This window comes from Python bivittatus, unplaced genomic scaffold (assembly GCF_059951505.1).
Source record: "Python bivittatus isolate LINGU-HERP-01145 unplaced genomic scaffold, Pbiv_v1 ctg000200_np1212, whole genome shotgun sequence".
Classification (NCBI taxonomy): domain Eukaryota; kingdom Metazoa; phylum Chordata; class Lepidosauria; order Squamata; family Pythonidae; genus Python; species Python bivittatus.
In genome coordinates, this window is record NW_028277040.1 from 17,180,131 (window position 1) to 17,201,346 (window position 21,216).

At 37.2% G+C, this 21,216-nt stretch overlaps 1 protein-coding gene across 4 annotated transcripts in view; it reads left to right on the forward strand.

The window, feature by feature from the left end:
• The window catches only part of PDE1A (phosphodiesterase 1A), a 144,895-nt gene that overhangs the window by 92,010 nt on the left and 31,669 nt on the right, over positions 1 to 21,216 (forward strand). For all 4 annotated transcript variants that reach the window (XM_088135735.1, XM_025163090.2, XM_007422774.3 and 1 more), the window contains exons 2-5: positions 7,144 to 7,257; positions 16,154 to 16,336; positions 17,640 to 17,706; positions 19,133 to 19,249. In XM_088135735.1, the coding sequence (XP_087991861.1) occupies positions 7,144 to 7,257; positions 16,154 to 16,336; positions 17,640 to 17,706; positions 19,133 to 19,249 (481 nt within the window). The remainder of the gene's footprint in view (positions 1 to 7,143; positions 7,258 to 16,153; positions 16,337 to 17,639; positions 17,707 to 19,132; positions 19,250 to 21,216) is intronic.

A 21,216-nucleotide genomic window follows, 5' to 3' on the forward strand; every position in this document is an offset into this window, starting at 1 on the left:
TCGGAGTGCGCATCATAGAGATATGGCCCCAGAAATAAGAAGCACGTTGGTTCTCACTCTGCAGTTTCTCTTCTTCTGGCAGATTTCTTCAAAGTGGGGCGGTTGAAAAGGGAAGTCCAACTTCTGTTTGGAATCCAAAGCAGGGACAATGGGTGGTCAACTTACTGGTAGTAGGTGCGTCTTTCTGCTGAACATATTCAAGTGGTGCAAGGAAGCACTGCCATCTTCTTACTAATTACAAAAAACGCACCTTATATGGCGAAGTGACCATTGTAAGGAACGAAAAAACCAAACCAAACCCAGGGATGGCCCTTAAATAAAGAAAAAGAAAACAAAGCCAACAGCCAGCAGGCAAGGTAAGGTGCCCTCCCTTCCCTCCCAAAATCCAAAATAGAATTTGTTTTATTTTCTCTAAAAGGGGCAGAAAAAAACATGCTTCCTTTGTACAGAGTAACAGCTCCCACAGATGCCAGGCTCTCAATCTGGCCTGACATGTTCTCTCATTCTCTTTCTGTCCTTGCTCCCTTCCTAGTAAATCCCATGGAACATTTCAGACCAAATATTCCACAGAATTCCACTGATCCGTGGCTGAAATTGGCATTTTAAAAAAATATTTGTTGTTGTTGTTCAGTCGTTAAGTCGTGTCCGACTCTTCGTGACCCCATGAACCATATTGCGCCAGGCCTTCCTGTCCTTCACTGCCTCCTGGAGTTTGCTCAGTTTCATGCTCATTGCTTCGGTGATGCTATCTAACCATCTCATCCTCTGCCGTCCCCTTCTCCTTTTGCCTTCAATCTTTCCCAGCATCAGGGTCTTTTCCAAAGAGTCCTCTCTTCGCATTAGGTGACCAAAGTATCTGAGCTTGAGCTTCATTATCAAAGTATCTGAAATATTTATGAAAAAATATTTATTTATTTTTTATTATTCAGAAGAAGAAAAAACACAGAAAGTGCTTTAACAAAAAAGTGAAAGAAATAAAACAAAGGAAAAACACATTAATATGTCATTATAACAGTAAACAATTACAATTCTATATATACTTATCAAATATTATTCAAGTACGTATTTATTTCTCATACATTTATATGACTATCACTTTTTTTAACCTACTGTATTTTGTATAAATGAGTCCCATATTTCATTATACTTGTCCATACAAAGTCTACATCGATAGGCAATCCACTCGTAAGCGGCAAGTGCAATCAGGTCTTCAATCCTTGAAGACCTGGCTGTATGCCCAGGCCTGAGGCCCCAAGCGTGTGAAGGGCCCCATTTCATGGTTGTGCTAATACCGACAGTTTTTTAAGATCTCTTGGCTACATTTATATTTATACTTAATTTTTTTGTACTGTTGTAAATGTTGGCTGTTTTTATTGTTGTTAGCCGCCCAGAGTCACTGGGCTGAGAAGGGCAGCTATATAAATTGAATAAATAAATAAAATAAAATAAATAAAAAATACATTGAGGAAATGGGACCATAAATTGGAATTGGCAAAAGTGATGTTCAAGTGAAATTTAGAAAATGTCTGTTATATATAAGGTGCTCAGAGTTAGATTATTCAAGATTTATCATGGCTTATTATTTTATCTATCTAAGAATGTGATAGATTCCATAAGAATTTTGTTCTTGTTTAAGAGCTATTTTTCACTGTTCAGATATAGCTTTCAATGCTTTAAGACTAGTTTAAGTTGCTTCTCAGGCTAGATGAAATGCATGTCAAAAGAAAGAAAATTTCTAGATTTTAGCTGTGTGCAGAAAGACATTTTTTCACAATTTAGACTGGTAGAGATAAAGATTCAGTTGTAACTAAATGCAAGAATTTTATGTTATCAATTAATCTACCTGAAATCTTATTATAGTGCAAACAATCCTGAAATCTCAGAAAAATTGTATAAAATTCCTACATATTATGAATGCATTTTGTCATAAGTTGGAACTTAATTCAGAAATATTATTTGGCTTTTCTGAATAGAAATATTAACAAACTGAAAGGTGGAATGGCATAATAACTCAAGGTTAATTGTTTTGTTTGTCTGGCAGTGGTTTCTCAAGCTTTTGAAAACAAAGATATTTTTAAAGTTTTCCAAAATACAGCTTTATCCAAACTAGAAACACTTTGTTTAAACTAAAAACAGACTAAATTTATGTGGGGCTAGAGATGACAGAGGGTCCCTCCCATACATTCTCTTGAAAAAATAAAGATATCAAGGGCACGATTATAAAGAGAGATTTTCATAACATGAATTTGCAGGTGTCTGTACACACACTGTGGATGGTTGGGGGTCCAAGCAGAAGCATGGGGGTTTCTTTCTTTCTTTCTTTCTTTCTTTCTTTCTTTCTTTCTTTCTTTCTTTCTTTCTTTCTTTCTTTCTTTCTTTCTTTTCTTTCACAGAATGTACAGTAGGCCCACTGAGTTGGGTTGACATTGTTAACTGAAAACTGATTTTTGTAGGTGACAACAAAGGATCATACTAGGTCCCAGTTCTGCAATGTTTATGTGAGAAAGCAGCTTCAACCTCTAGGTGACAAGTCTCCTTAGCGGTTTCTTTTGTTGAGATAAGTAAAAAGTCATTCACACAAAGGAGTAGTACTGCTTTCTAAAGACCAGAATTTTCACACAAGACTTTACTGCCTAAAATTTAAAGGTAAGAGGGTGTTTCCACTCACTCCATCTATAAAAGGAAACCTGACCAATACATATTCCTTCAGCACTAGCAATGAAACAATAGCCTCCCCCATACATGAGACAGTAGGTCAGCTTAGGGGGCTCTGGCCAAGTAATGCTTTGTCTACCGATTTAGGGGAAGAACCAAGGGGTCAGTGCCATTGCTCCAGCAACTGACCAGCACTGGCTATTTGGAGGGATTGCTTCCCTCTGCCTTACAGTCGGGCTGACTTTTGCAGCTTTACTTAAGGCAGTTAACCTGAAAACCTGAACTTTGGGCCTTTATATTAATAAATAGGCAGAAAGTGACAGTAGGATGCTTCAGTGATATGGTACTTCTGACATTTTGAATAGCTTTTTAATATTGTGTCTACAGCATTTAATCAAGCTTTCTCAGATACTGAGCAAAGGTCTAATGTAATCCTGGAGGATAGGCCCCTGGGCCTCATTATTTTCAATTAATTATTATTTTCTATCTAGGCATGAATGATGCTGAAGGGAATACACCAGTGTAGCTTAATTTTTCACACAAGAGGCAGAAATGTAAAACTAATTTTCTCACAGGAAATTAAATGGCCTCTAATTTTGCATCTCATTTAAAATGCTGTACCCCAAAGCTTGTATGGTAATAATGCTTGAACAAGAATAGAGTTCTAGTCTTACCAGAATTAATAAAATCATATTAATAGTGATCCTGGCCTTTTGTTAATTTTTTTTTTCCTGGTGTGATTTGAAGCAAAAGTTCTGATGTGTTTCCAGTTGGTCTAATGACATTGTGCAATTATTCCCTCTTGAAGAAAAAAAGAAAGAAATTGGCCTCTGAAGGAAAGGCAGATGATGAAATATACGCGATGATGTCATCATACAAATGCTACCACTCATCTGCTTGCATCAGACATTGGGACACAAGTACCTGATTGCAGCACTGCATGCATGGTGTCGTTTTGGTGTCTTCACAGTTAGTTCTGATGCTGCTGGGCAAAAGTAGCTTTACGGATCGGATACTAAACCCAGGCAAAGCAGTTCCACTGTTTGTGCCTTATCTGAAAGTTTGTCTGGGCTACGTTTTTAGTGCCAAGAGGACACAAATGAGCATGTTCCACTTTTAGTCTCTCAACGCCCCAGTTGGTACAGTCCTCCGGTGGAAAATTGGAGTGGCATTTCTTGCTGGTAGCCAAATGTCTTGGGCCTCTCAGCTGTCTTTCTCTTGTCTGTCTGATGGTGGCGTCTGAAACAGTGCCCCGTGCTCTTGTTGTGTCGGTTTGAAAGAGGCCTTGTTTGTGTTCATGTTTCTTGTGCCGAAGAGCTGTACGCTATCAAAAGGGTCAATGGACTTTCCAGGTTCTTCAGGACCACTGCCCCCCATCACCCCAAACCCTAAATCTTGTGAGATTGCAAAATGTGGTGATGTTTAGTCTAGCTTTGGAATTGTTTGCTCCAGAGGGAATCTACTTGTTTCATTCTATCCATGGAGGGATGTTTGGCGTTCACCTCCTCACCAGATCAAATGAGTAGATTCAGAAACAGGCTTTTAATAGCTACCCTGACCTATGTGGAATATATTGGCCTCATCTTTTCACAGAGCAACAAAGACGCCTCTAAGAGACCATTTGAAGATTAACAGCTGCGGCACAGATTGTTTTTAACCCTCATATATGTTTCTCTCATCTCTAGTTAGTCTGTATATTATTATTGTATATTTCTGTTTCGATTGCCATTATTATACTATTTTTTTATTGAGATGCTAGCTGCCTGGAGTCTACAGAGCTGGGTGGGATATAAGTATAATAAAGAAATAAGTTATCCTCAGCTGTGGCCAAGATTTCTAACCTAAGGTGATTGAAAAGTATTTAAATAAAATCCAGCAGGTCAGATTCTGGCAGCAACCGGGTAGGAGACTTCTCTCAGATGGGAAAATGTCTTGGGCTGGCTTGTGTTTGTTTGTTTTCTTTTCCTGTATAACAAGATCAGCCACTAATATAGATGCAGTGCTTGTCTGTGTAATTTATATTTTAAAATATGTTTATCTTAGGTTTCCATTTCTCCCCTTCCTTACAACAAGGTAATTATAAGCAACGGCCTGAAATTATACCACTTTACTACAGTTTATTCACAAATGTATACAAGTAGATTTTTGAATCCTTTTAGATAAGTAGAAATGCTAAGTGATTACTGCAGAAATATAGCTTGCCCTGCTCTTCAGCCTTTAACAATCCTTTCCTATGAAAAGAGGCAGAAAATCAACTAGAACATACCACCAGTTTCCCCCACAAGGCATGCTTTTCTATCACATAGTTGTTTTAAACTACATTTGCCTTAATTGCCAGTGTGTGGTGTTTTTTTGGTAACTTTTGCCACTAATTTTATATGTAATAAAGTAGGAAACTTTACTAAGTGGTAAGACCTTTCCATTTTTCCAGATGGTTAGCTGTTTATCTGTATTAGTAATAAATAATGCATAATACAGAATATTTTTTCCAAGCTATAATGTTTAATAGCTAGAATATTCTTGTATGGAAAAGTTTGCTTTCTAATTCTAATTAAATCTGATTTTCAGGCTTAAAAGTTCTGATTTCCAACATATATTCCAAGTGTTCCTTGTGCATTTGAAAAACTTGAGGGTTGTTTTGTCTTAATATTCAACAGCAACACAATATTCCTAAAATTTCTATTTTCTTCTGTAAGGAGAGTGAAGAATTCCAAACAGAAGGAATGAGAGAAATTATTTTATTCACCCTTTTGAAACAACATTTTACTGAAGTGAAAAGAAAGCGGGGGGAGTAGAATGCCACAACAATGCATGGATGATAGGTCGAATTAATGCCTTCGCTCCATATCAAAATGACAGTGTGGATAATCAATTAGGGACAAGTATAAAAATAAAATACATTGACTCAAAAGTAGAGCAAAGACAGCTACAAAATAGCTTGAAACTAACTAGCTACTTTGTTGATTTAACAAATGAGCAAACTTTCCACCTTGTTATGCAGCTTCATGCATAACAAACTGATCATCTGCATTTATCCAGAAGTAGAGTAGAAAGGTCCTCACAGAATAGCTGTAGCAATAGGTCGGCATGCTAAAAAAAAGTCAGTTATCAAGATGGTTAGTGCTACCTAAGACACATCTCAAAGGCTTCATTAACTATATTTGTTCTGTGTTTCTACTTTTTTAAAAAAGTCAAAACAGAAACTCCATCCAGGGAAACTGCTTTGCAAAAAGAAATGACAAAGTACTTTACACCTGACCAAAATAAACAGAAGAACAAAATTTTATCAAGAGCACAAATGAAATGCTAAAATGACAGCCTGTTTTGTTGCTTTATATAGCTATGAATACAAACAGTGGAAACACCTGGAGGCGTGGGGAAAATGTTCAGTTGTATAAACAAATTTGTCTGGAGAACAAACCAGGTCATTTTAGTCCAAATATATTATTTTCTAGCAAAATGCCCACATTGATGATGGTATGGAAGGGTACATATTTAGAGACATTTCAAGGGATAAGATTTCCAAGCAAAGATGCATCACTGATCTTTCTCCGTCCAGCAGAATCTGTTGTCAACTAGATCTAGCTAACCTCATATGGGATGGATGGATTTCTTTGTTTACTTATACAAAACTGTATCCACCACCTGCTTCCTTGGACTCAAGATTATTTGCAATCACATCAGAAACTTTGGGCCCAATGTATTCACAAGGTGGTGGTTGTGGGGGGAAATGGGAAGAAAGAGCTTTGCATGCCACCTTGAGCTCCTGAACAAACTAACAACTAGTAAATGACATTAAAAATACAACAAAACCCAAATGCACTGCAGAATAACCAAGTCATAAAAGCCATCCTCAGTGTAGAACTAGGTTAGGTGTGCTTTGTCCCTCAGCAGACAAAATGGTCTGGAGTGTGAGTGGGGCCTAGATGTGTTGTTGGGCCCCTACCCCTTACAAATTCACAATGGAAAGTTTCCCCCTCACCTGCAATAATGGATCCAATAACAGGGCCTGACTTTGCCCCCACTGAGGTGAACAGCAACCAGTACGGGAGAAACGAAACAATACAGCTGAAGAAGATCCAAAGCATTTCTCTGCCTTACACAACTTCTAGTGGCATATTCAATTTAAATTAAATTCACACAATTACACATACAGGGTGATGCACTCTTTAGTCTCTGCTGTCATCCATTCAGCAAAACCGAGAACAATAATCAAGGATGCCAGAATCCCTAACATCCTCTCCAAAAAGACAAATGTTTCTCATTCACTACTTTGGAAGGGATAATTTGTAAACAGTCTATGATATAAATGGACACCACTACATGCCTTTGGTGGAGGAGCTCCATATGACTGAAGAATGTTCACACTTGCAATTTGGGTAAATACGTGAAGATTGGGCCACTAACTACTCTATATACCCATTTACTTTGCATCCTAAAAAGGCTGTTAGTTTTGTCATTACTCATTTAGGTTTTTGTTTTTAACAGACTAAGATGTTTAGTAAAGCAGCTGGAGAAAGGCGATGTTAACGTGGTTGATTTGAAGAAGAACATTGAATATGCGGCATCGGTTCTGGAGGCAGTATACATTGATGAAACAAGGTGAGCTTTTGAAACAAGAGTTTGAGTGTCCATTCATCCCTTCTATCATCCTTTCAGGGGCAGTACTATACAGTATATTTGAAAGGTTTGTATGATAATACTGAAACACAGATTTGGAAAAGAATGCCATATGCTACTTTTTATATATAGATGTTTAGAAATACCTGCAATAAATTGCTTTTTGTACATTATAAATAAGTTCTTTTAAAAAAAATGCCTAATACATATCTCAATTGTACTGAAATAATTTCACAGTCAATTTCTCATTTCTCATTTTTTAATTACTTGAAATAAAGTTTAGGATTGCCCAGTAAACAAAATCTTTCAGATGTCAGATCAAACTTGACCTAAGTTGTACATTCTGGTGTCTTGATCTTTAACGTTTTAATCAGAACTAAATGTGCTTTTAAGTATGACTGTGAAACTGTTTCCAGTGTCACTTAGATATGCCTGGTCCATCTGGCCCTCTTTCCTTATTTAATTGAAGAGCTGACCTTTTGATAAGTCCAGACAGTCAGCTTTGTTGTATTAAGTATCATATATTTAATTTGCATGATATACATGCTTCCAGAGTTAATACATAGGGAATAAGAGGAAGAAAATATTTGTGGTATATTGTTACCTCTACTAAGAACTGAAAATTGATAGAAAAGGAACTCTGTATTATTCACAGACATTTGCATTCTGGAATTTTGTCCTACCCCAGCAGGTACTGTTCAATTATGACCTGAATTTCCACGATCCCTTACATTTGATGATAAGGATGACTTTAACTTCTAGTCAGGGCTGTGCCAGAACTGTAACCACAGCAGCAGAGCAATTAAAAGGGATGGGAGTGCTGTTGATCATTCCCCATGTTTCAGGCCACGTGATACTTACCGGATTCATAGAGGGAGGATGCTGTGTCATACTGGAAAGGCCTTTCTGGGAAGAATCATGGTGGGACAAAATGGCTGCTCAGTGCATAGTGTCTGGGAAGGGAAGAAGGTACGGTGAGAAGTAGTTTCTCCATCAAGAGATACTTTGGGAAGAAGAAAGAAGAGGCAAGGACAACTGTTGGGCAGTCTTTGCTGATTGGCTGTAAGCATGACAGTTAGAAAATAAGTATTCTGAACACTGAAAGTATTGGAGAAGTGTAATTGTATTCCTTCTTACAGGGTGTCTATTAATCAGAATGAATAAGTGTGACAGAAGGATCAATTTCTCAAGTCATAGCATTTTCCTCAAACGTTTTTTTTCTTCATTTATCTTTGGCATGACACAAAATATATTTTCAGGGGTTATAGATGCATTGCATTTAATGAGAGCTGATCTTTGATATGAACCTTTTAAATGTTTCACTTTAGGATTAGGATGTAAGAGAGTTAAAAGCCTATCACCAACATATAGCATTTCATGAAGAGTTGGAATGTTCCATGTCTCTGCACTAATTTTGTTACCACATATTGAAACTATTAAAATATTTTCTGGAATACAGAGAAAACATTTAAAAAACAACAAAAACGTAGGTTTCCCAGCTGATTTGGGGCAATGGTTGGTAAAAATAAAAGCCAAAAAACCCACAACATTTTGTGGTGATCTAGCATTTATATTAAAGGATGATGGCTTAATAATTGTTGAATATGTGGTGGATGTTGATGTTTAGTGGCAATTCTTCAGAATTTAAGGGACCCAAGGGAAAATGTTGGAAAATAGTGACATTATAAATAAATTTCAAAGCTGAGTGTCCTTAATAAATATTCAAATGTTCACCCTCAATTCCATCATTAACCCATAGATAGTATTTACTGTAATTATTTGCATATAATGCAAAAATAAGTCTTTATTTATTATAAAACATGTTGACATTTTTACCTGACATAGTGACCTTGAAATAGTGACATTCACCTGGTGTCTTTCATGTACTTAACATATTTATGGTAACTTTCCCCTTGTGAAATAAGAATTCTTGGCAAGAGCAAAGCTACTATATAAAATATTGGGCAAGATTTTCCTTGAGTGTGTTGTTCAAGTCAGTATTTTGCATGAGCCACAGACGATGCACAGAAGAATTGGAGATGGGATGCAACTCCCTTCCTTGAATCAGGAAAGGAACCAAGGGAGGGGAAGAAGGGCAGAACCACCCATCTCCAGTTGAATGCTCTGAGACGAAGAAACTAAACATCTCAGCAGAAGAAGAAACTTTGGAAAGGCTTAGGAATCAAAATAAAATAGCATTTGTTGTTTTTTCCTTCCATTACTTGAAAGAGGGTTGGGTTGGGTTGGGTTGGGTTGGGTTGGGTTGGGTTGGGTTGGGTTGGTTTGGTGAAAAAATGCTCCCACAAACAGTGCTTCGGCCCCAGTTATTCCTCCCTCATTATATGGACATATTTTTTTATTTGTGCTGGAGTATACTGTTTCCACAATGACAAATATTTTTCAGCCCTAGTGAGCAATCAGTCTTATTTTCATTTACAGCTGTATTGTCAGCTGCATTATTCTGAGTTTTAACGTCCTTAACATTTATTGTTAACTGATAAATAGAATAACAGAACACTTGGAAACATGTATATGCCCTTGAAAAAAAGAAGTGGCCTTTTGGTTTCTATCTTCGTGAGAGACAGGCACTTCAATACAATTATTGGTGGTGGGAGTTAAGATGGGAAAGTTTGAGTACCACTGGTTTAAACTAACCTGCCATTTTTTTAATAATCCACAATGAGCTCTACTTAACTCTAGTAATTCAGTGCCTTATAATAAGCCAAATCAACAGCTTAAGCTTTTAAATAAATCCCATGCATCAGCTTGCTATTTCTCAAAATGTTAGAATGGCTAGCAGTTTCACCTATTGTTCAGAGTCATGCACCTCACCATTCCTCATCAGCCTTAACTTTTTCTTCCTGGCAAAGGCTGAGCCTGGAATTCTCTTTTAAAAAGATGGGAGGAAAGGGGACACAGGGCGGGAACAGCACTTCTCAACCTAGGATAGCTGCTGGAGCCTACAGCAGATTCCTTCAGTGCTGATCTGTAAAACTCAGTTATAATTTCTTGAGGGATTGGGATAACACTACACTGCCAGGTAAATTAAGATAGAGTGCACTTTACCCAGGATCCCCTCAAATATGGAGTTGGCACTCAGAGGGGAGATGACAAAGTGCTGTTATTCCCCTGCAGAAAACTCTTCAACCAGAGTTGCTGATGGAGCAGTAGAGCTTATTCCTTGGAAATGGGAGCTGCAGAACACTCCTTCAAGGGTTGAGATGTGGATCTTTGAATGTCACATACTTTGACAGTGACATTCAAAGTGTTCCTGAGATGAAGGAATACTTTGAATGTCACTGTCTGGCTATGTTGAAGATCTGTTTCATAAAGGATTACCCGTGTAGGAGTCCCCAGCTCACAGAGTAAAAGTAGATGACAATTAAGTTCCTTGTCCAGTCTGGACCCCATTAAGCATTTCATAAATGTGTAAAAGCACTTGTGTAAAAGCAATAGCTTTTAATAGAAAAATCAACAACACCTGATTATATTTTTTCCTTTTGCTGAAATTTAGAAGGAAATGGGATTATAAAGAGCATTTAAATTAAAGTAGTTCCAACATTCAAATATAATGCTTCTTTGATGAGAAAATTTAAGTTTGGAACTGTAACCAACTTTGTATCTCACTGTTAAATCAAGAATTATCTTTAATAAGATTATTGTTCTTTGTAGACTAAATTCTATTATGGACCTGAGAGAATAGTTCAGCATAGTCCTGGCCCAAGTGTGGGCTGGTGATAAGATGAAGGCAATGTTATGAGGACATTATATTAAAAAGAGGTTGGCAGGGAATGTTTGGCTTGTGGTTTGTGTGCAAGTGAGGAGAAGCTTGTAAACAGCACCAAATACCATGTTGTCTGTATTAATGAGAACAATCCTCTTTTATACAGTAGCAATTCTTCCAGATGAAGGAAGCAGTCAGATCTCTTCAGTAAATAGCTATTTATTCTGAATCTTCTCATTTTAAAGAGCTGAGGAAAAGAGCTATTAGAATAATTCAATGGCAATTTTAATTCCCTCTTTTTTATTCTTGGCAAACAAGACATTTGCAAAGTGATAGGAAGATTTTGTTAGAATTCATGTCTTGACAATTAATACTTTGACATAAACCTACTAATACTTTTGTTTTTTAAAAAATGCTGAACATTAGAGAACATTCTGGTAACTCCGAAATACAGTTGGGGCATGCGATCTCATTAGCCTTGTTACTGCTCTGTGGCCACCCTGATCCCAGGAAATCAAGAAAAAAATATTGGTTCCAAGAGGGAAAGACTGAAGCCAAAACTGGGAGTAGCCAGGCTTCTATGCTGATGTTGTATGTTGAAGTGGGAGGATGACAAGATAGATCTGAGTGGAGCCTGGAAGAGATATATGTGGGTTAGGGGAGATGGAAGGAAAAGAGGAGAGGAGAGGCAGAGTGTTGTGGCAAGCAGAACCAATTAATGTACCTTTAGAAAGATCTAGGCTGTGCCTTGTGAGGGGGAATTTCCTTGCCAAGTAAGAGGACTGTATCTGAGGCCTATTACGAACATCTATATCTGCTGAATGGATGATGAAAATCAATACCATATCAATGCCAAGAAGCATATGCCATAATAAGATAATGCAAAGCCATAACTGTTGAGTTTCTGGTAAATTGGAGCCTTTTGGTTTCTCCTCACTTCTCATTTTTCCTGACAACAGTGCCCCACTGAGCAAATAAAGTGTTTCTTTAATGGGATTTTTGCACGTATTCCAGTGGAGGCCAAAGCACTTTATGATCATTCCTTTGTGTGTTTACTCCCTCGTAGTAAATGCTAATGCTCCTGTATATCCATAAACCATTTTATTTTACTTTGTTTCATTTCTTCAAATGGATTTCATCATCCATGCAGACTTCTTCATATGAAGTTCCACACATAGATATTGATTTGCTGAATACAGGTAGTCCCCAGTTTAAGAACGAGTTCCATTCCCAAGGTCTGTCCTCAAGTCCAATTTGTATGTAAGCTGGAACAGTATTATTGTACAATACTGTATAAGTAGTATTGTCTAATGAACTCAAACCATTGTGTATTGAACTTGAATCATTATGTGTAACTCAAATGTTGCTACAATAGGCTCCATTCTTAACTATGTGTCATCCTTATACCGGGCGTTCTTAACCCGGGGACTACCTGTATTAACTTAATGACTTTTTTGAAAGTTTGTACTAGGGGGGAAAAAACAGTCACATGGTTGGGAAATTTTTCTGCTGGGAAATACTCTATAGAACCATTACAATAATAGGTATAAGAATCCTGATTTGAGCCCCTGATGATATATATGGGGGTCTGGGAATATGTGTGTGGATAGATAATAATTGAATATACAACCAATGGGAAATGTTTGCTACTGAAGTAGAGCAGCAGTAGGAGTACACACTGATCCTTCAGCCATCATGGTGCATAGTTTCCAAAATAAGTCCAATTATTTTGGCCCCTGAGGCAGAAAATCTCACAATATCTTTCCTGATTCCTTGCTGTAAAAATACAGTTCTAAGAAATAAAAGAGTAAATGATTTGCTGCCCTTTCATGACATCCCAAATCTGTTGCCAGAATCCCTGCCTCACTCTTTCCATTAAACTATATTCCAGATACTCTCATAGTGATCCCAAAGATTCTGCCTTTAGTTGCAGAATGAGAGTTTCTTACCTAAGTCCGTAAGGTGATCAAACACCATAATCAAGACAAACAAAAATAAATCAACTAGACTACTCAAGCAGCAACACCTCTGATACTTGTAATAGCTCGACATCCAGCATCAGCAAGACTGCGCTTTAGCAGTGGATGAGACTTTCCTTCATTCAAAGCCTTAAAACCAGTGCTGCCTCAAGGGAATATGGCGCCCCTAGGCCATTTTGACTGAGGGTGCCACCTCCCACCAATGTGAAGATTTGCATTTTTAGAATGATTTTGAAGGAGGGACAGCGTGAGCACCCCCAAGATTTGGCAAGACATTGATGTCTTGCTTAACAGCCAGGGATGATTTGCTTAATGACTCTGCTGCTTAGCAGTGGAATTGCTGGTCCCATTTATGGTCCTTAAGCAAGGACTACCTGTACAAGAAAATGAGGTCATTGGGTATAAAGTACATATTTTTTATTATTTTTATAAAAATTCCAATATATTTTGAATGGCATTGTTCTTCAGCATGGCATCAAGTACACCCCTTGGGAAATACATGGAAAGGCTTCTGGTATGAGTCATGGCTAACGGAAGACGTCTCTGTGAATGAGCGGAGACAATGACCACCGGCGAGTAGACTGGTCCTTTGAAGCTCTCTGGAGAGAAAGAGGAGATCATCCATGAGTGCTGTGAATGGCAGCTTCTCACAAGGAGACTGTAAAACAGTGGTCTCCTGCAGGTTTCAGTGCCAGGAGCTGGCATCTTTGCTCTCAGCAGCGGTGGAGCCTTTAACTCACTTTCTAATTACATTTGGAAATGTTCAATTTAACCACTTTATGGATATTAGAGACCTTCAAAATGGTGAGCTTAATTCAATACCTGGTGAGTTTTACCTTCTTTGGATTTAAGAAATTTTAAACAGAGACTTAAGAATTTAAAATAATATACAATTGGCAAAAAGCAAAAAAAGGGGGGGGGGTTGATTTAAGAAAGTTTTAAATGGATTGGGAAACCAAAGAGATTTGGAATATTGGCTATTTTTGCTGTAAGATTTGTAAAACAAGTATATAATTAAATAATATGCTCATGGGAAATGACTGAAACAGAACTAAACTCATCTTAAAGAGTTTTTTGAAAACTGGACTGAGATATTAATAACTAATATCTCAGAAAGGATACAGATTTCAATGGATAAACTTGTAGAAGATAATGAGAAAAACTTTTAAAAACTTTTCCCTGAAATAGGGTTTGGAGACATGGAAGACAACAAAATTGAATTTACCAAAATGTAAATACAAAAGACAAATCAAGAAGAGGATCTGAACATGGAATAGCTGTGACAAGAAATCCTGGATGATGCCTCTTTATAGGATTTAAAAAGTAGGCTGGTGAAAGCTTTGAAGACTCCTCCTGAATGCCAAAGACTGATGAAAGATCAAATACTGTGATGCCATTGGAATGATTTTAAGGTCAAGATTGTGAAGAGCAAATAGAAGGAATATAAAGTTGGGCTATTTGATCAGGGATAAACTATTTGTTTGATATTTCTGGTAACTCCTAATGGACTTTTTGCTGAACTAGGACTGAAAAGATGACGATTTTTTGATTGTGTATAGATAACAGACTATGGGGAGAAGGGTTTTTTTATTGTAACTTTAAAAGAGGATGAAAAGTTACTATATTAGCTTATGCTCGGTGGGATGAAGGTTAGAAGCCACTTTTTTATTATTGTCTTTGTTGCCTTTTTCCTTCTACTATTTTCCTTTTCCTTTTGTTTTTCTTTTTTCTGCACCTCCTGAACTTCTCTTTTTCTTTTTTGTTTTAGTTTAGTTTGTACTAGTTTTATTACGCTTGTTAAAAACTTCAATAACATTATTTTTTAAAAAAAGAAATACATGAGAGATACAAGTGGCAAAAGGAGCAGAAGTTCTCAAAAAGACTTATCTGTTTGATTTACTGAGGGACTTCTCACAGTTGAAACACGAATATGGCTATTGGCCAAACAAAAATTCTGGTGAAGAGTGTCACATACTTTTTTTTCTGTTGCAACCACGTAAGGTGGGATACCGCATTTAATTCCTAATCTGTAGAGCTAGGATCCATTTCAGTCTTGATCACAAGCTGAATAATAGTCCATGTAGTTTTTATACCAAAATTTCAGGTTGATTCTTAGTAACAAAGGACCCCTTTTGGAAACCCTGGAGCCAGTCAAGGTAGACAAGAGATTGACAGAATTAATCAGAGTCTACACTTGATGTTTGGCAATAAATCTGCAATGACTTCTGCTCCCAGTCTTTCAAAATTGCAAGTGAAGTTGTGGGTCATACTGATAATTGACCTTGTAATAATCAAATATCTCTGACAGTGTTGCTCACATAAAATAAAGGTATCTATTGTGTTATTTCAATAAGGAACTTGTATTATTCTGCTGTGCAGTTTTAGAGAATTGTAACAGAAAGCCTGATATACTGTAAAGGAATGTGAAGATAACCTTCATGAAGGAGTAGATGAGCCATTAAGGAAGGAAAAATTATAACTCAATCCTGAGAAAATTGAAAGCATGGGAAAGAACTCAAAATAACCTGACTTAATTCTGTTTGGTATAAGTTGGAGTAGAGAGAAACTCTGGCAATTCTGTTATTATACCCTACAACAATAAAATAGGATTCCTATAATCTTTGTGGTGTCTGTTTCCTGATCTGGCCTAACTCAAAGGGCTAGCATGTACCAAACTTCAGATGTAGATTTGTGTCCGTACATGCAGATTCATTTTGGGAGAAGAGGAGGGAAAGTACAGTAGATGTTGGCTCTACTAATGAATCACCATTTTGCTTCCAACTCTGTTCCAAATTCCAGCTTCTATTTTGCTCTTGTCTCTAGTTTATGGCCCTTGAAGCTCTAGTAAAAAAACAAAGTACTTCCATGAGCTTGAAGTGCTAATTTTTTAAACAGACAATATTTATTTATTTATTTATATACATAGATAATATAATAAATAATAATATAAATTAAATAAATAAATAAATAAATAAAGTGGTAGATGAATCCATGATGTTGATTGGTATAAAGTAGCACTCTATCAAATAGAGCAATGATCGCCTGCACTGTTTTATGGTAATGTGGAAGGAATGCTACTGGGTGGAAGTTGAGACATAGTTCCAATTACTTAAGAGTCTTGAATGTTTGGTCCTTGTTTTCCCATTTGTGCTGTCTTTTGCATATGCATTTACAGGAGGTTGTTGGATACAGAGGATGAACTATCAGATATCCAATCCGATTCCGTTCCTCTGGAAGTACGAGATTGGTTAGCGTCTACCTTCACAAGGAAAATGGGGATGACAAAAAGGAGGCCAGAGGAAAAGCCAAAATTTCGAAGCATCGTGCATGCTGTACAAGCTGGGATCTTTGTGGAAAGGTGCGTGTTGTTCCTTTATTAATGATACGACAGCAAGGGTATGTGTTCCCCACATCAGTATCCTGATGAAGAGGCACAGGAAGCAAGAAATAATTATTTTACTTTGCAGAATTTTAAACGTGGCCTTTTTTTTCAAAAATGGTATTAAACAAGGTGAACCATAGGTTGGGTGCTTTCACTCCCTGAGTTTGAAAAAGTCTGGACTCAAACCTCATGCCTGGGGCCTTTTTATATCAAAATATGTTGACCTTTAAAAACAAAATTAAGAACAAGCATATGAATATTTAAATATTTAAATATTTTTGAGTAAATCTTGTTGAGAGCCAGCATGGTGCAGTGGTGAAGGCACCCGGCTAGAAACTGGGAGATGGTGAGTTCTAGTCCCTCCTTGGGCACCAAGCCAGCTGGGTGACCTTGGCCAGTCCCTCTCACTCAGCCCTAGGAAGAAGGAGGAAAGGGCAAACCACTTCTGAAATCTTGCCAAGAAAACTGCAGGGACTTGTCAATGCTGACTTGAAGGCACAAAAAAGAAAGAAAGAAAGAAAGAAAGAAAGAAAGAAAGAAAGAAAGAAAGAAAGAAAGAAAGAAAGAAAGAAAGAAAGAAAGAAAGAGAGCCTTGTTGAACTCAGTGAGGAATACTTCTGAATAAATACTCAGAAAAGTGCACTCTGACTGTAGTTGTCTTCAGACTTACTTGGGAGTATGTGCCACTAATTGCATAAACATGCAATTAAAAATTTAAAAATTAAAAAAAAATCTCTTATACCAGCTTTTTCATTGTTCACAATGAAGAGAGTAGTATTACATTTAAAACTCAGTAAGAGATTGGTGATTGGTATTTCCAGGGAGTAAGAGCACAGAAAAATAGTAAAGAGAATTTAGCTCTTAAGCAAGCATACAATACAATCCTTTACTGATGGATTTGTTCGTTCATTTGTTTAATCCTCATTATAATTAATATTTGAAAGAAGGTCTGTAATGCTTGCATATATTAAAACAGAATGTAATATTGTACTTAAGTTATCATTTTCCTGGTTCCTTTAGCAATAAGGTATGATTGAAAGAGGTTTAGCATTTATTCATTGGATAGATACAGAGAAGAACTGAGATTATTAACTGATTTGACAGTAAGTTGAAAATACACATATCTTGCTTTGGGCAATACAGTCTTTCATGTGATCTTAAGAGTTCTGTATATAATGTCAGCTTTCATGAAACTTAATAGGAACTGCTCCCAGAGAATAAAGATACCACTTTAACTGTGAATTACTTTAATGCTTTATTTCATATTTCTTTCTTCTAGAATGTATCGAAGAACATCTAGCATGGTTGGTTTGGCCTATCCAGCTGACGTAATAGCAACTTTTAAGGTCAGTTGAGTTCAGTTACTGTACAAAATACATTCAATCTCTCTCAGTAAATTTATTGAGAGAAATAGGAATCAGATTTTTTCTTCTTCTTGTATAAATTGCATGGAAAACAACATTTGTAATCTACTTTCATAAACAGATAATGACAACAGTGGCATATTTACATTTAATTAGTTCTGCTGTAAACACGGCTATCGTTGTCCATATTTCTGAAGGCTATCTATCCATTTCATAACAGTTATAGCTAATTATTTGATTTCAGCTGATCTTGCTACAAACACAAACATGGCCAATGGCCATCTCAGCAATGTGGTTAATTCGCATTAGATTTTCTTCACGTATCTGAGCCGTGAAAAGAAACTAAAGCATTTCTTGTTGGAATTAATCAAAATACTTCTGTTTTAAATACATATATGGGCAATTCCCAAAGGACTGTGATTGTGATGCTCTTTCTTTTTAGTTGCGAGGTCATTTAGACGTTATTACAACAATAAGGCTTTTCTGATTTGAAAGTTGTTGCGTTACGTGATCATTATTGTTATGATTAACGTTCTGGATTAGAATTCATTTGCAGAGTGGGAGGCTTACTGCATTTCTACTGTTTCCTTCTCCGTTAACCAAAGTTTTGCGGAAGTGATAACTTCTGCACTAAAAATGTTGAAGGTTCTTCTCAGATAGGCAATCCCCAACATGCCCTGTGAGGAGTGATGAAGAAGTGCTCTTCGGTGAGAATGCCATGCTGCTTCTGAGGCTCCACATGTGGTTCATCTGTGAGAAGAAGCTGCTAACCAGCAAGGGAGCAAGGCTCCCATAGCAATAGTGCTGATCTCAACATCATATATTAATAATGATCTTATTTTCCAGTGCTTATATAGCTGAAACCGCATCGGCCATACATAAGAGGGAGGTGTTATCTGCCTAGGAATAATTTCAGCAAAAAGGCTGAGCAGAGAAGGAGAACTTCTGAAATGGTCTAATAAGAGCTGAATATGTAGTCACAGAAGGTTTTTATTGCAGGTCCTATGTAGAGGCAAAGCAGGATGGCCTTTTCTTCTGTGAAGAACCAAGCAAATAATTTGGTAGAACTTGATGGATAATGTAGAATATAATATAGTCATGCTTAAGCATTTCTAAATTTTCAGTGGAGGACATTTTAATATCCAGTGAACGGTTCTACTGAAAGCAAAAAGCTTAGGTGTACCTAAATCATACCATCTCTCTCTCTCTCTTTCTCTCATTTGTGCATTGCATTAAGATTAGATTGGACATACATACATACATACATACATACATACATACATACGATGCTCAAATAGCACTTCACATAATCTAATGATATTAAAGCAAATTATAAAATTATCTGAAAAATATTATATGAAAAACAATCTGAAAATCCATAAGTATTTCCCCCCTCCTTATTTTATAGGATGTTGACAAATGGTCATTTGACGTATTTTCCCTAAATGAAGCAAGTGGAGGCCATAGTCTGAAATTTATGATGTATGAATTGTTTACCAGATATGATCTACTGAGCCGTTTCAAGGTGAGAAGCTTTCTCTACAAATGCATATTTAAAAGACAAAGGATACCTGGTCTTTCTTACTTCCTCAATAGACTTGGTAAGTGGAAATTCCCCACCTGTCCTCTCATATGCCCCTCTAGCAGATTTGGAGGCACACAGGGAGCAATGAGAGAAGAGGCAATCCATAATAGCAGCGGTATGCATTTGTAGCACTCCTTTAAATTCTCAAATGCAGAGATAATTTAATGTGCTTTTTTAATGTGCATTTGATTGCTTGCGATAAGTGGAACCCATTTTAAAAATGATCAAACAGAACAGAAAGAATGGTGAACCTACTCCTCCTATGCTTCTGGGTTGTTCTGCTAGGAAGAACTTGGAGAATTGGGGAATGCAGTCCTGCCTACGAATCATGTGTCATGTAAGTTCATCTGCCATGAGAACAAAGGAGCAGAATAGACACAAGTTGGCATGCATTATGTTCATGTATTAGAAAACTAATGAATGAATCAGCTCTAAGGTTGTCATGAAATGAGAACTTGTCAAAGAGCAGCATCTAAAAATATTGCAGGCACTGAGTCTCCTTTCAGATGCTGAGGCCCAATGATGGGTAAGTGCCTTGAATAGGAAGCAACAAATTGATGACAGGATAGGAGACTGCACTTGCAAAGGCCAAAGGCCAGGACTTTGGACTGTAAAAATGATGGGTGTCTCCTCAATAATAAATCCAAGTGAGGTTCTGTAGGCATTATCTTAGACAACAACACAAGATTGGCTCTGTAGTGTCTCCTCTGTTCTTGTCAGGAAGATTACTTTTGTTGTTTTTGAAAGCCCAGCTGGAACTGCTTGGCACTGTATAATGATTGCATAAAATCATGACTGGTTTATTTCTAGCTTGTTCCATTCCAAAAACTTGGAAAAAGATATGGTTCTCTGCCTGTTTGGTGTGGCTCAAAAGTCAAACAATGGTATTGCTATTTTTATTTTTAGATGATACAAGGGAAACATGACTTTAGGAGTAATTTCACCATTAAAGGAAGAAGAAAGGGACTGTCTTTGCATCCAGATTATCAGACCAATCAATCATAGCTCTTGTTTCCTTTGTCAGGAGATTATTTACTACTGTCTCCATAACATGTCCTTAATCCTCAACCTAGCTGAAATTCAACCATTACCAACTGTGGGAAAAGTTACCTTCAGTAACCAAGTGGAATGTCTGCGGGAGGGATGCTGGTAAGGTCTGGGTGTTCCATCCATTTTTCCCCTGAAGGACTGTCAACCTATCAACATGAGATGGCAGCAAAGGGTGGTGGTTGTCTGGATTTGTGCAGCTGCTGCATAAAAATGCTCTTGGAGCCAGAGTTCAAGAAAGGGGTTTTGGTGTGTGAAAGACATGTGCATCTCTGGGGTGCTCTCAGATATATCCACATAATTTCTATAAAGTCATCACTGACCTGTCAATCAGTTGAATTATCCACCACTAGGTGGTAGCAAAGGGAGATTTTCTACCTCTTGGCTGCCATCTAGTGGCCTTCTGGATTTCTTCAGCCCAGATGCAACTGCTGGAGAAGTGTTGTTGAAAAGCTGAAATAACTTTACTGACATGTGTTTCAAATTACAGTGTATATATAGTCCTGATGATCCAAACTGAAAGGGAAAAATGTGCTGTACATTCTACAATGAAATTCTTGAAAAGAATATTTATTTATTTACTTATTTATTTATACTTCAAATTTAGTCACCACCCATCTCTCCCAGTGAGTGACTCTTGGTGGTTTACAGTAAAAACAAAAATAAATACTGGTTAAAATACTGATTAAAATACAATAAACCAATGTTCAATTAATAAATAACATCTTCCACAGTAATTATGGTAAATTATGGTTGTTAACCTGCGGGAGCATCTTCAAGGTGCCAGCCACCCCCAGGGTTGGTTACCCCTCCTCACGCCCCACATGAATTGGCAGAGCCAGGTCTTCACCCCTTTCTGG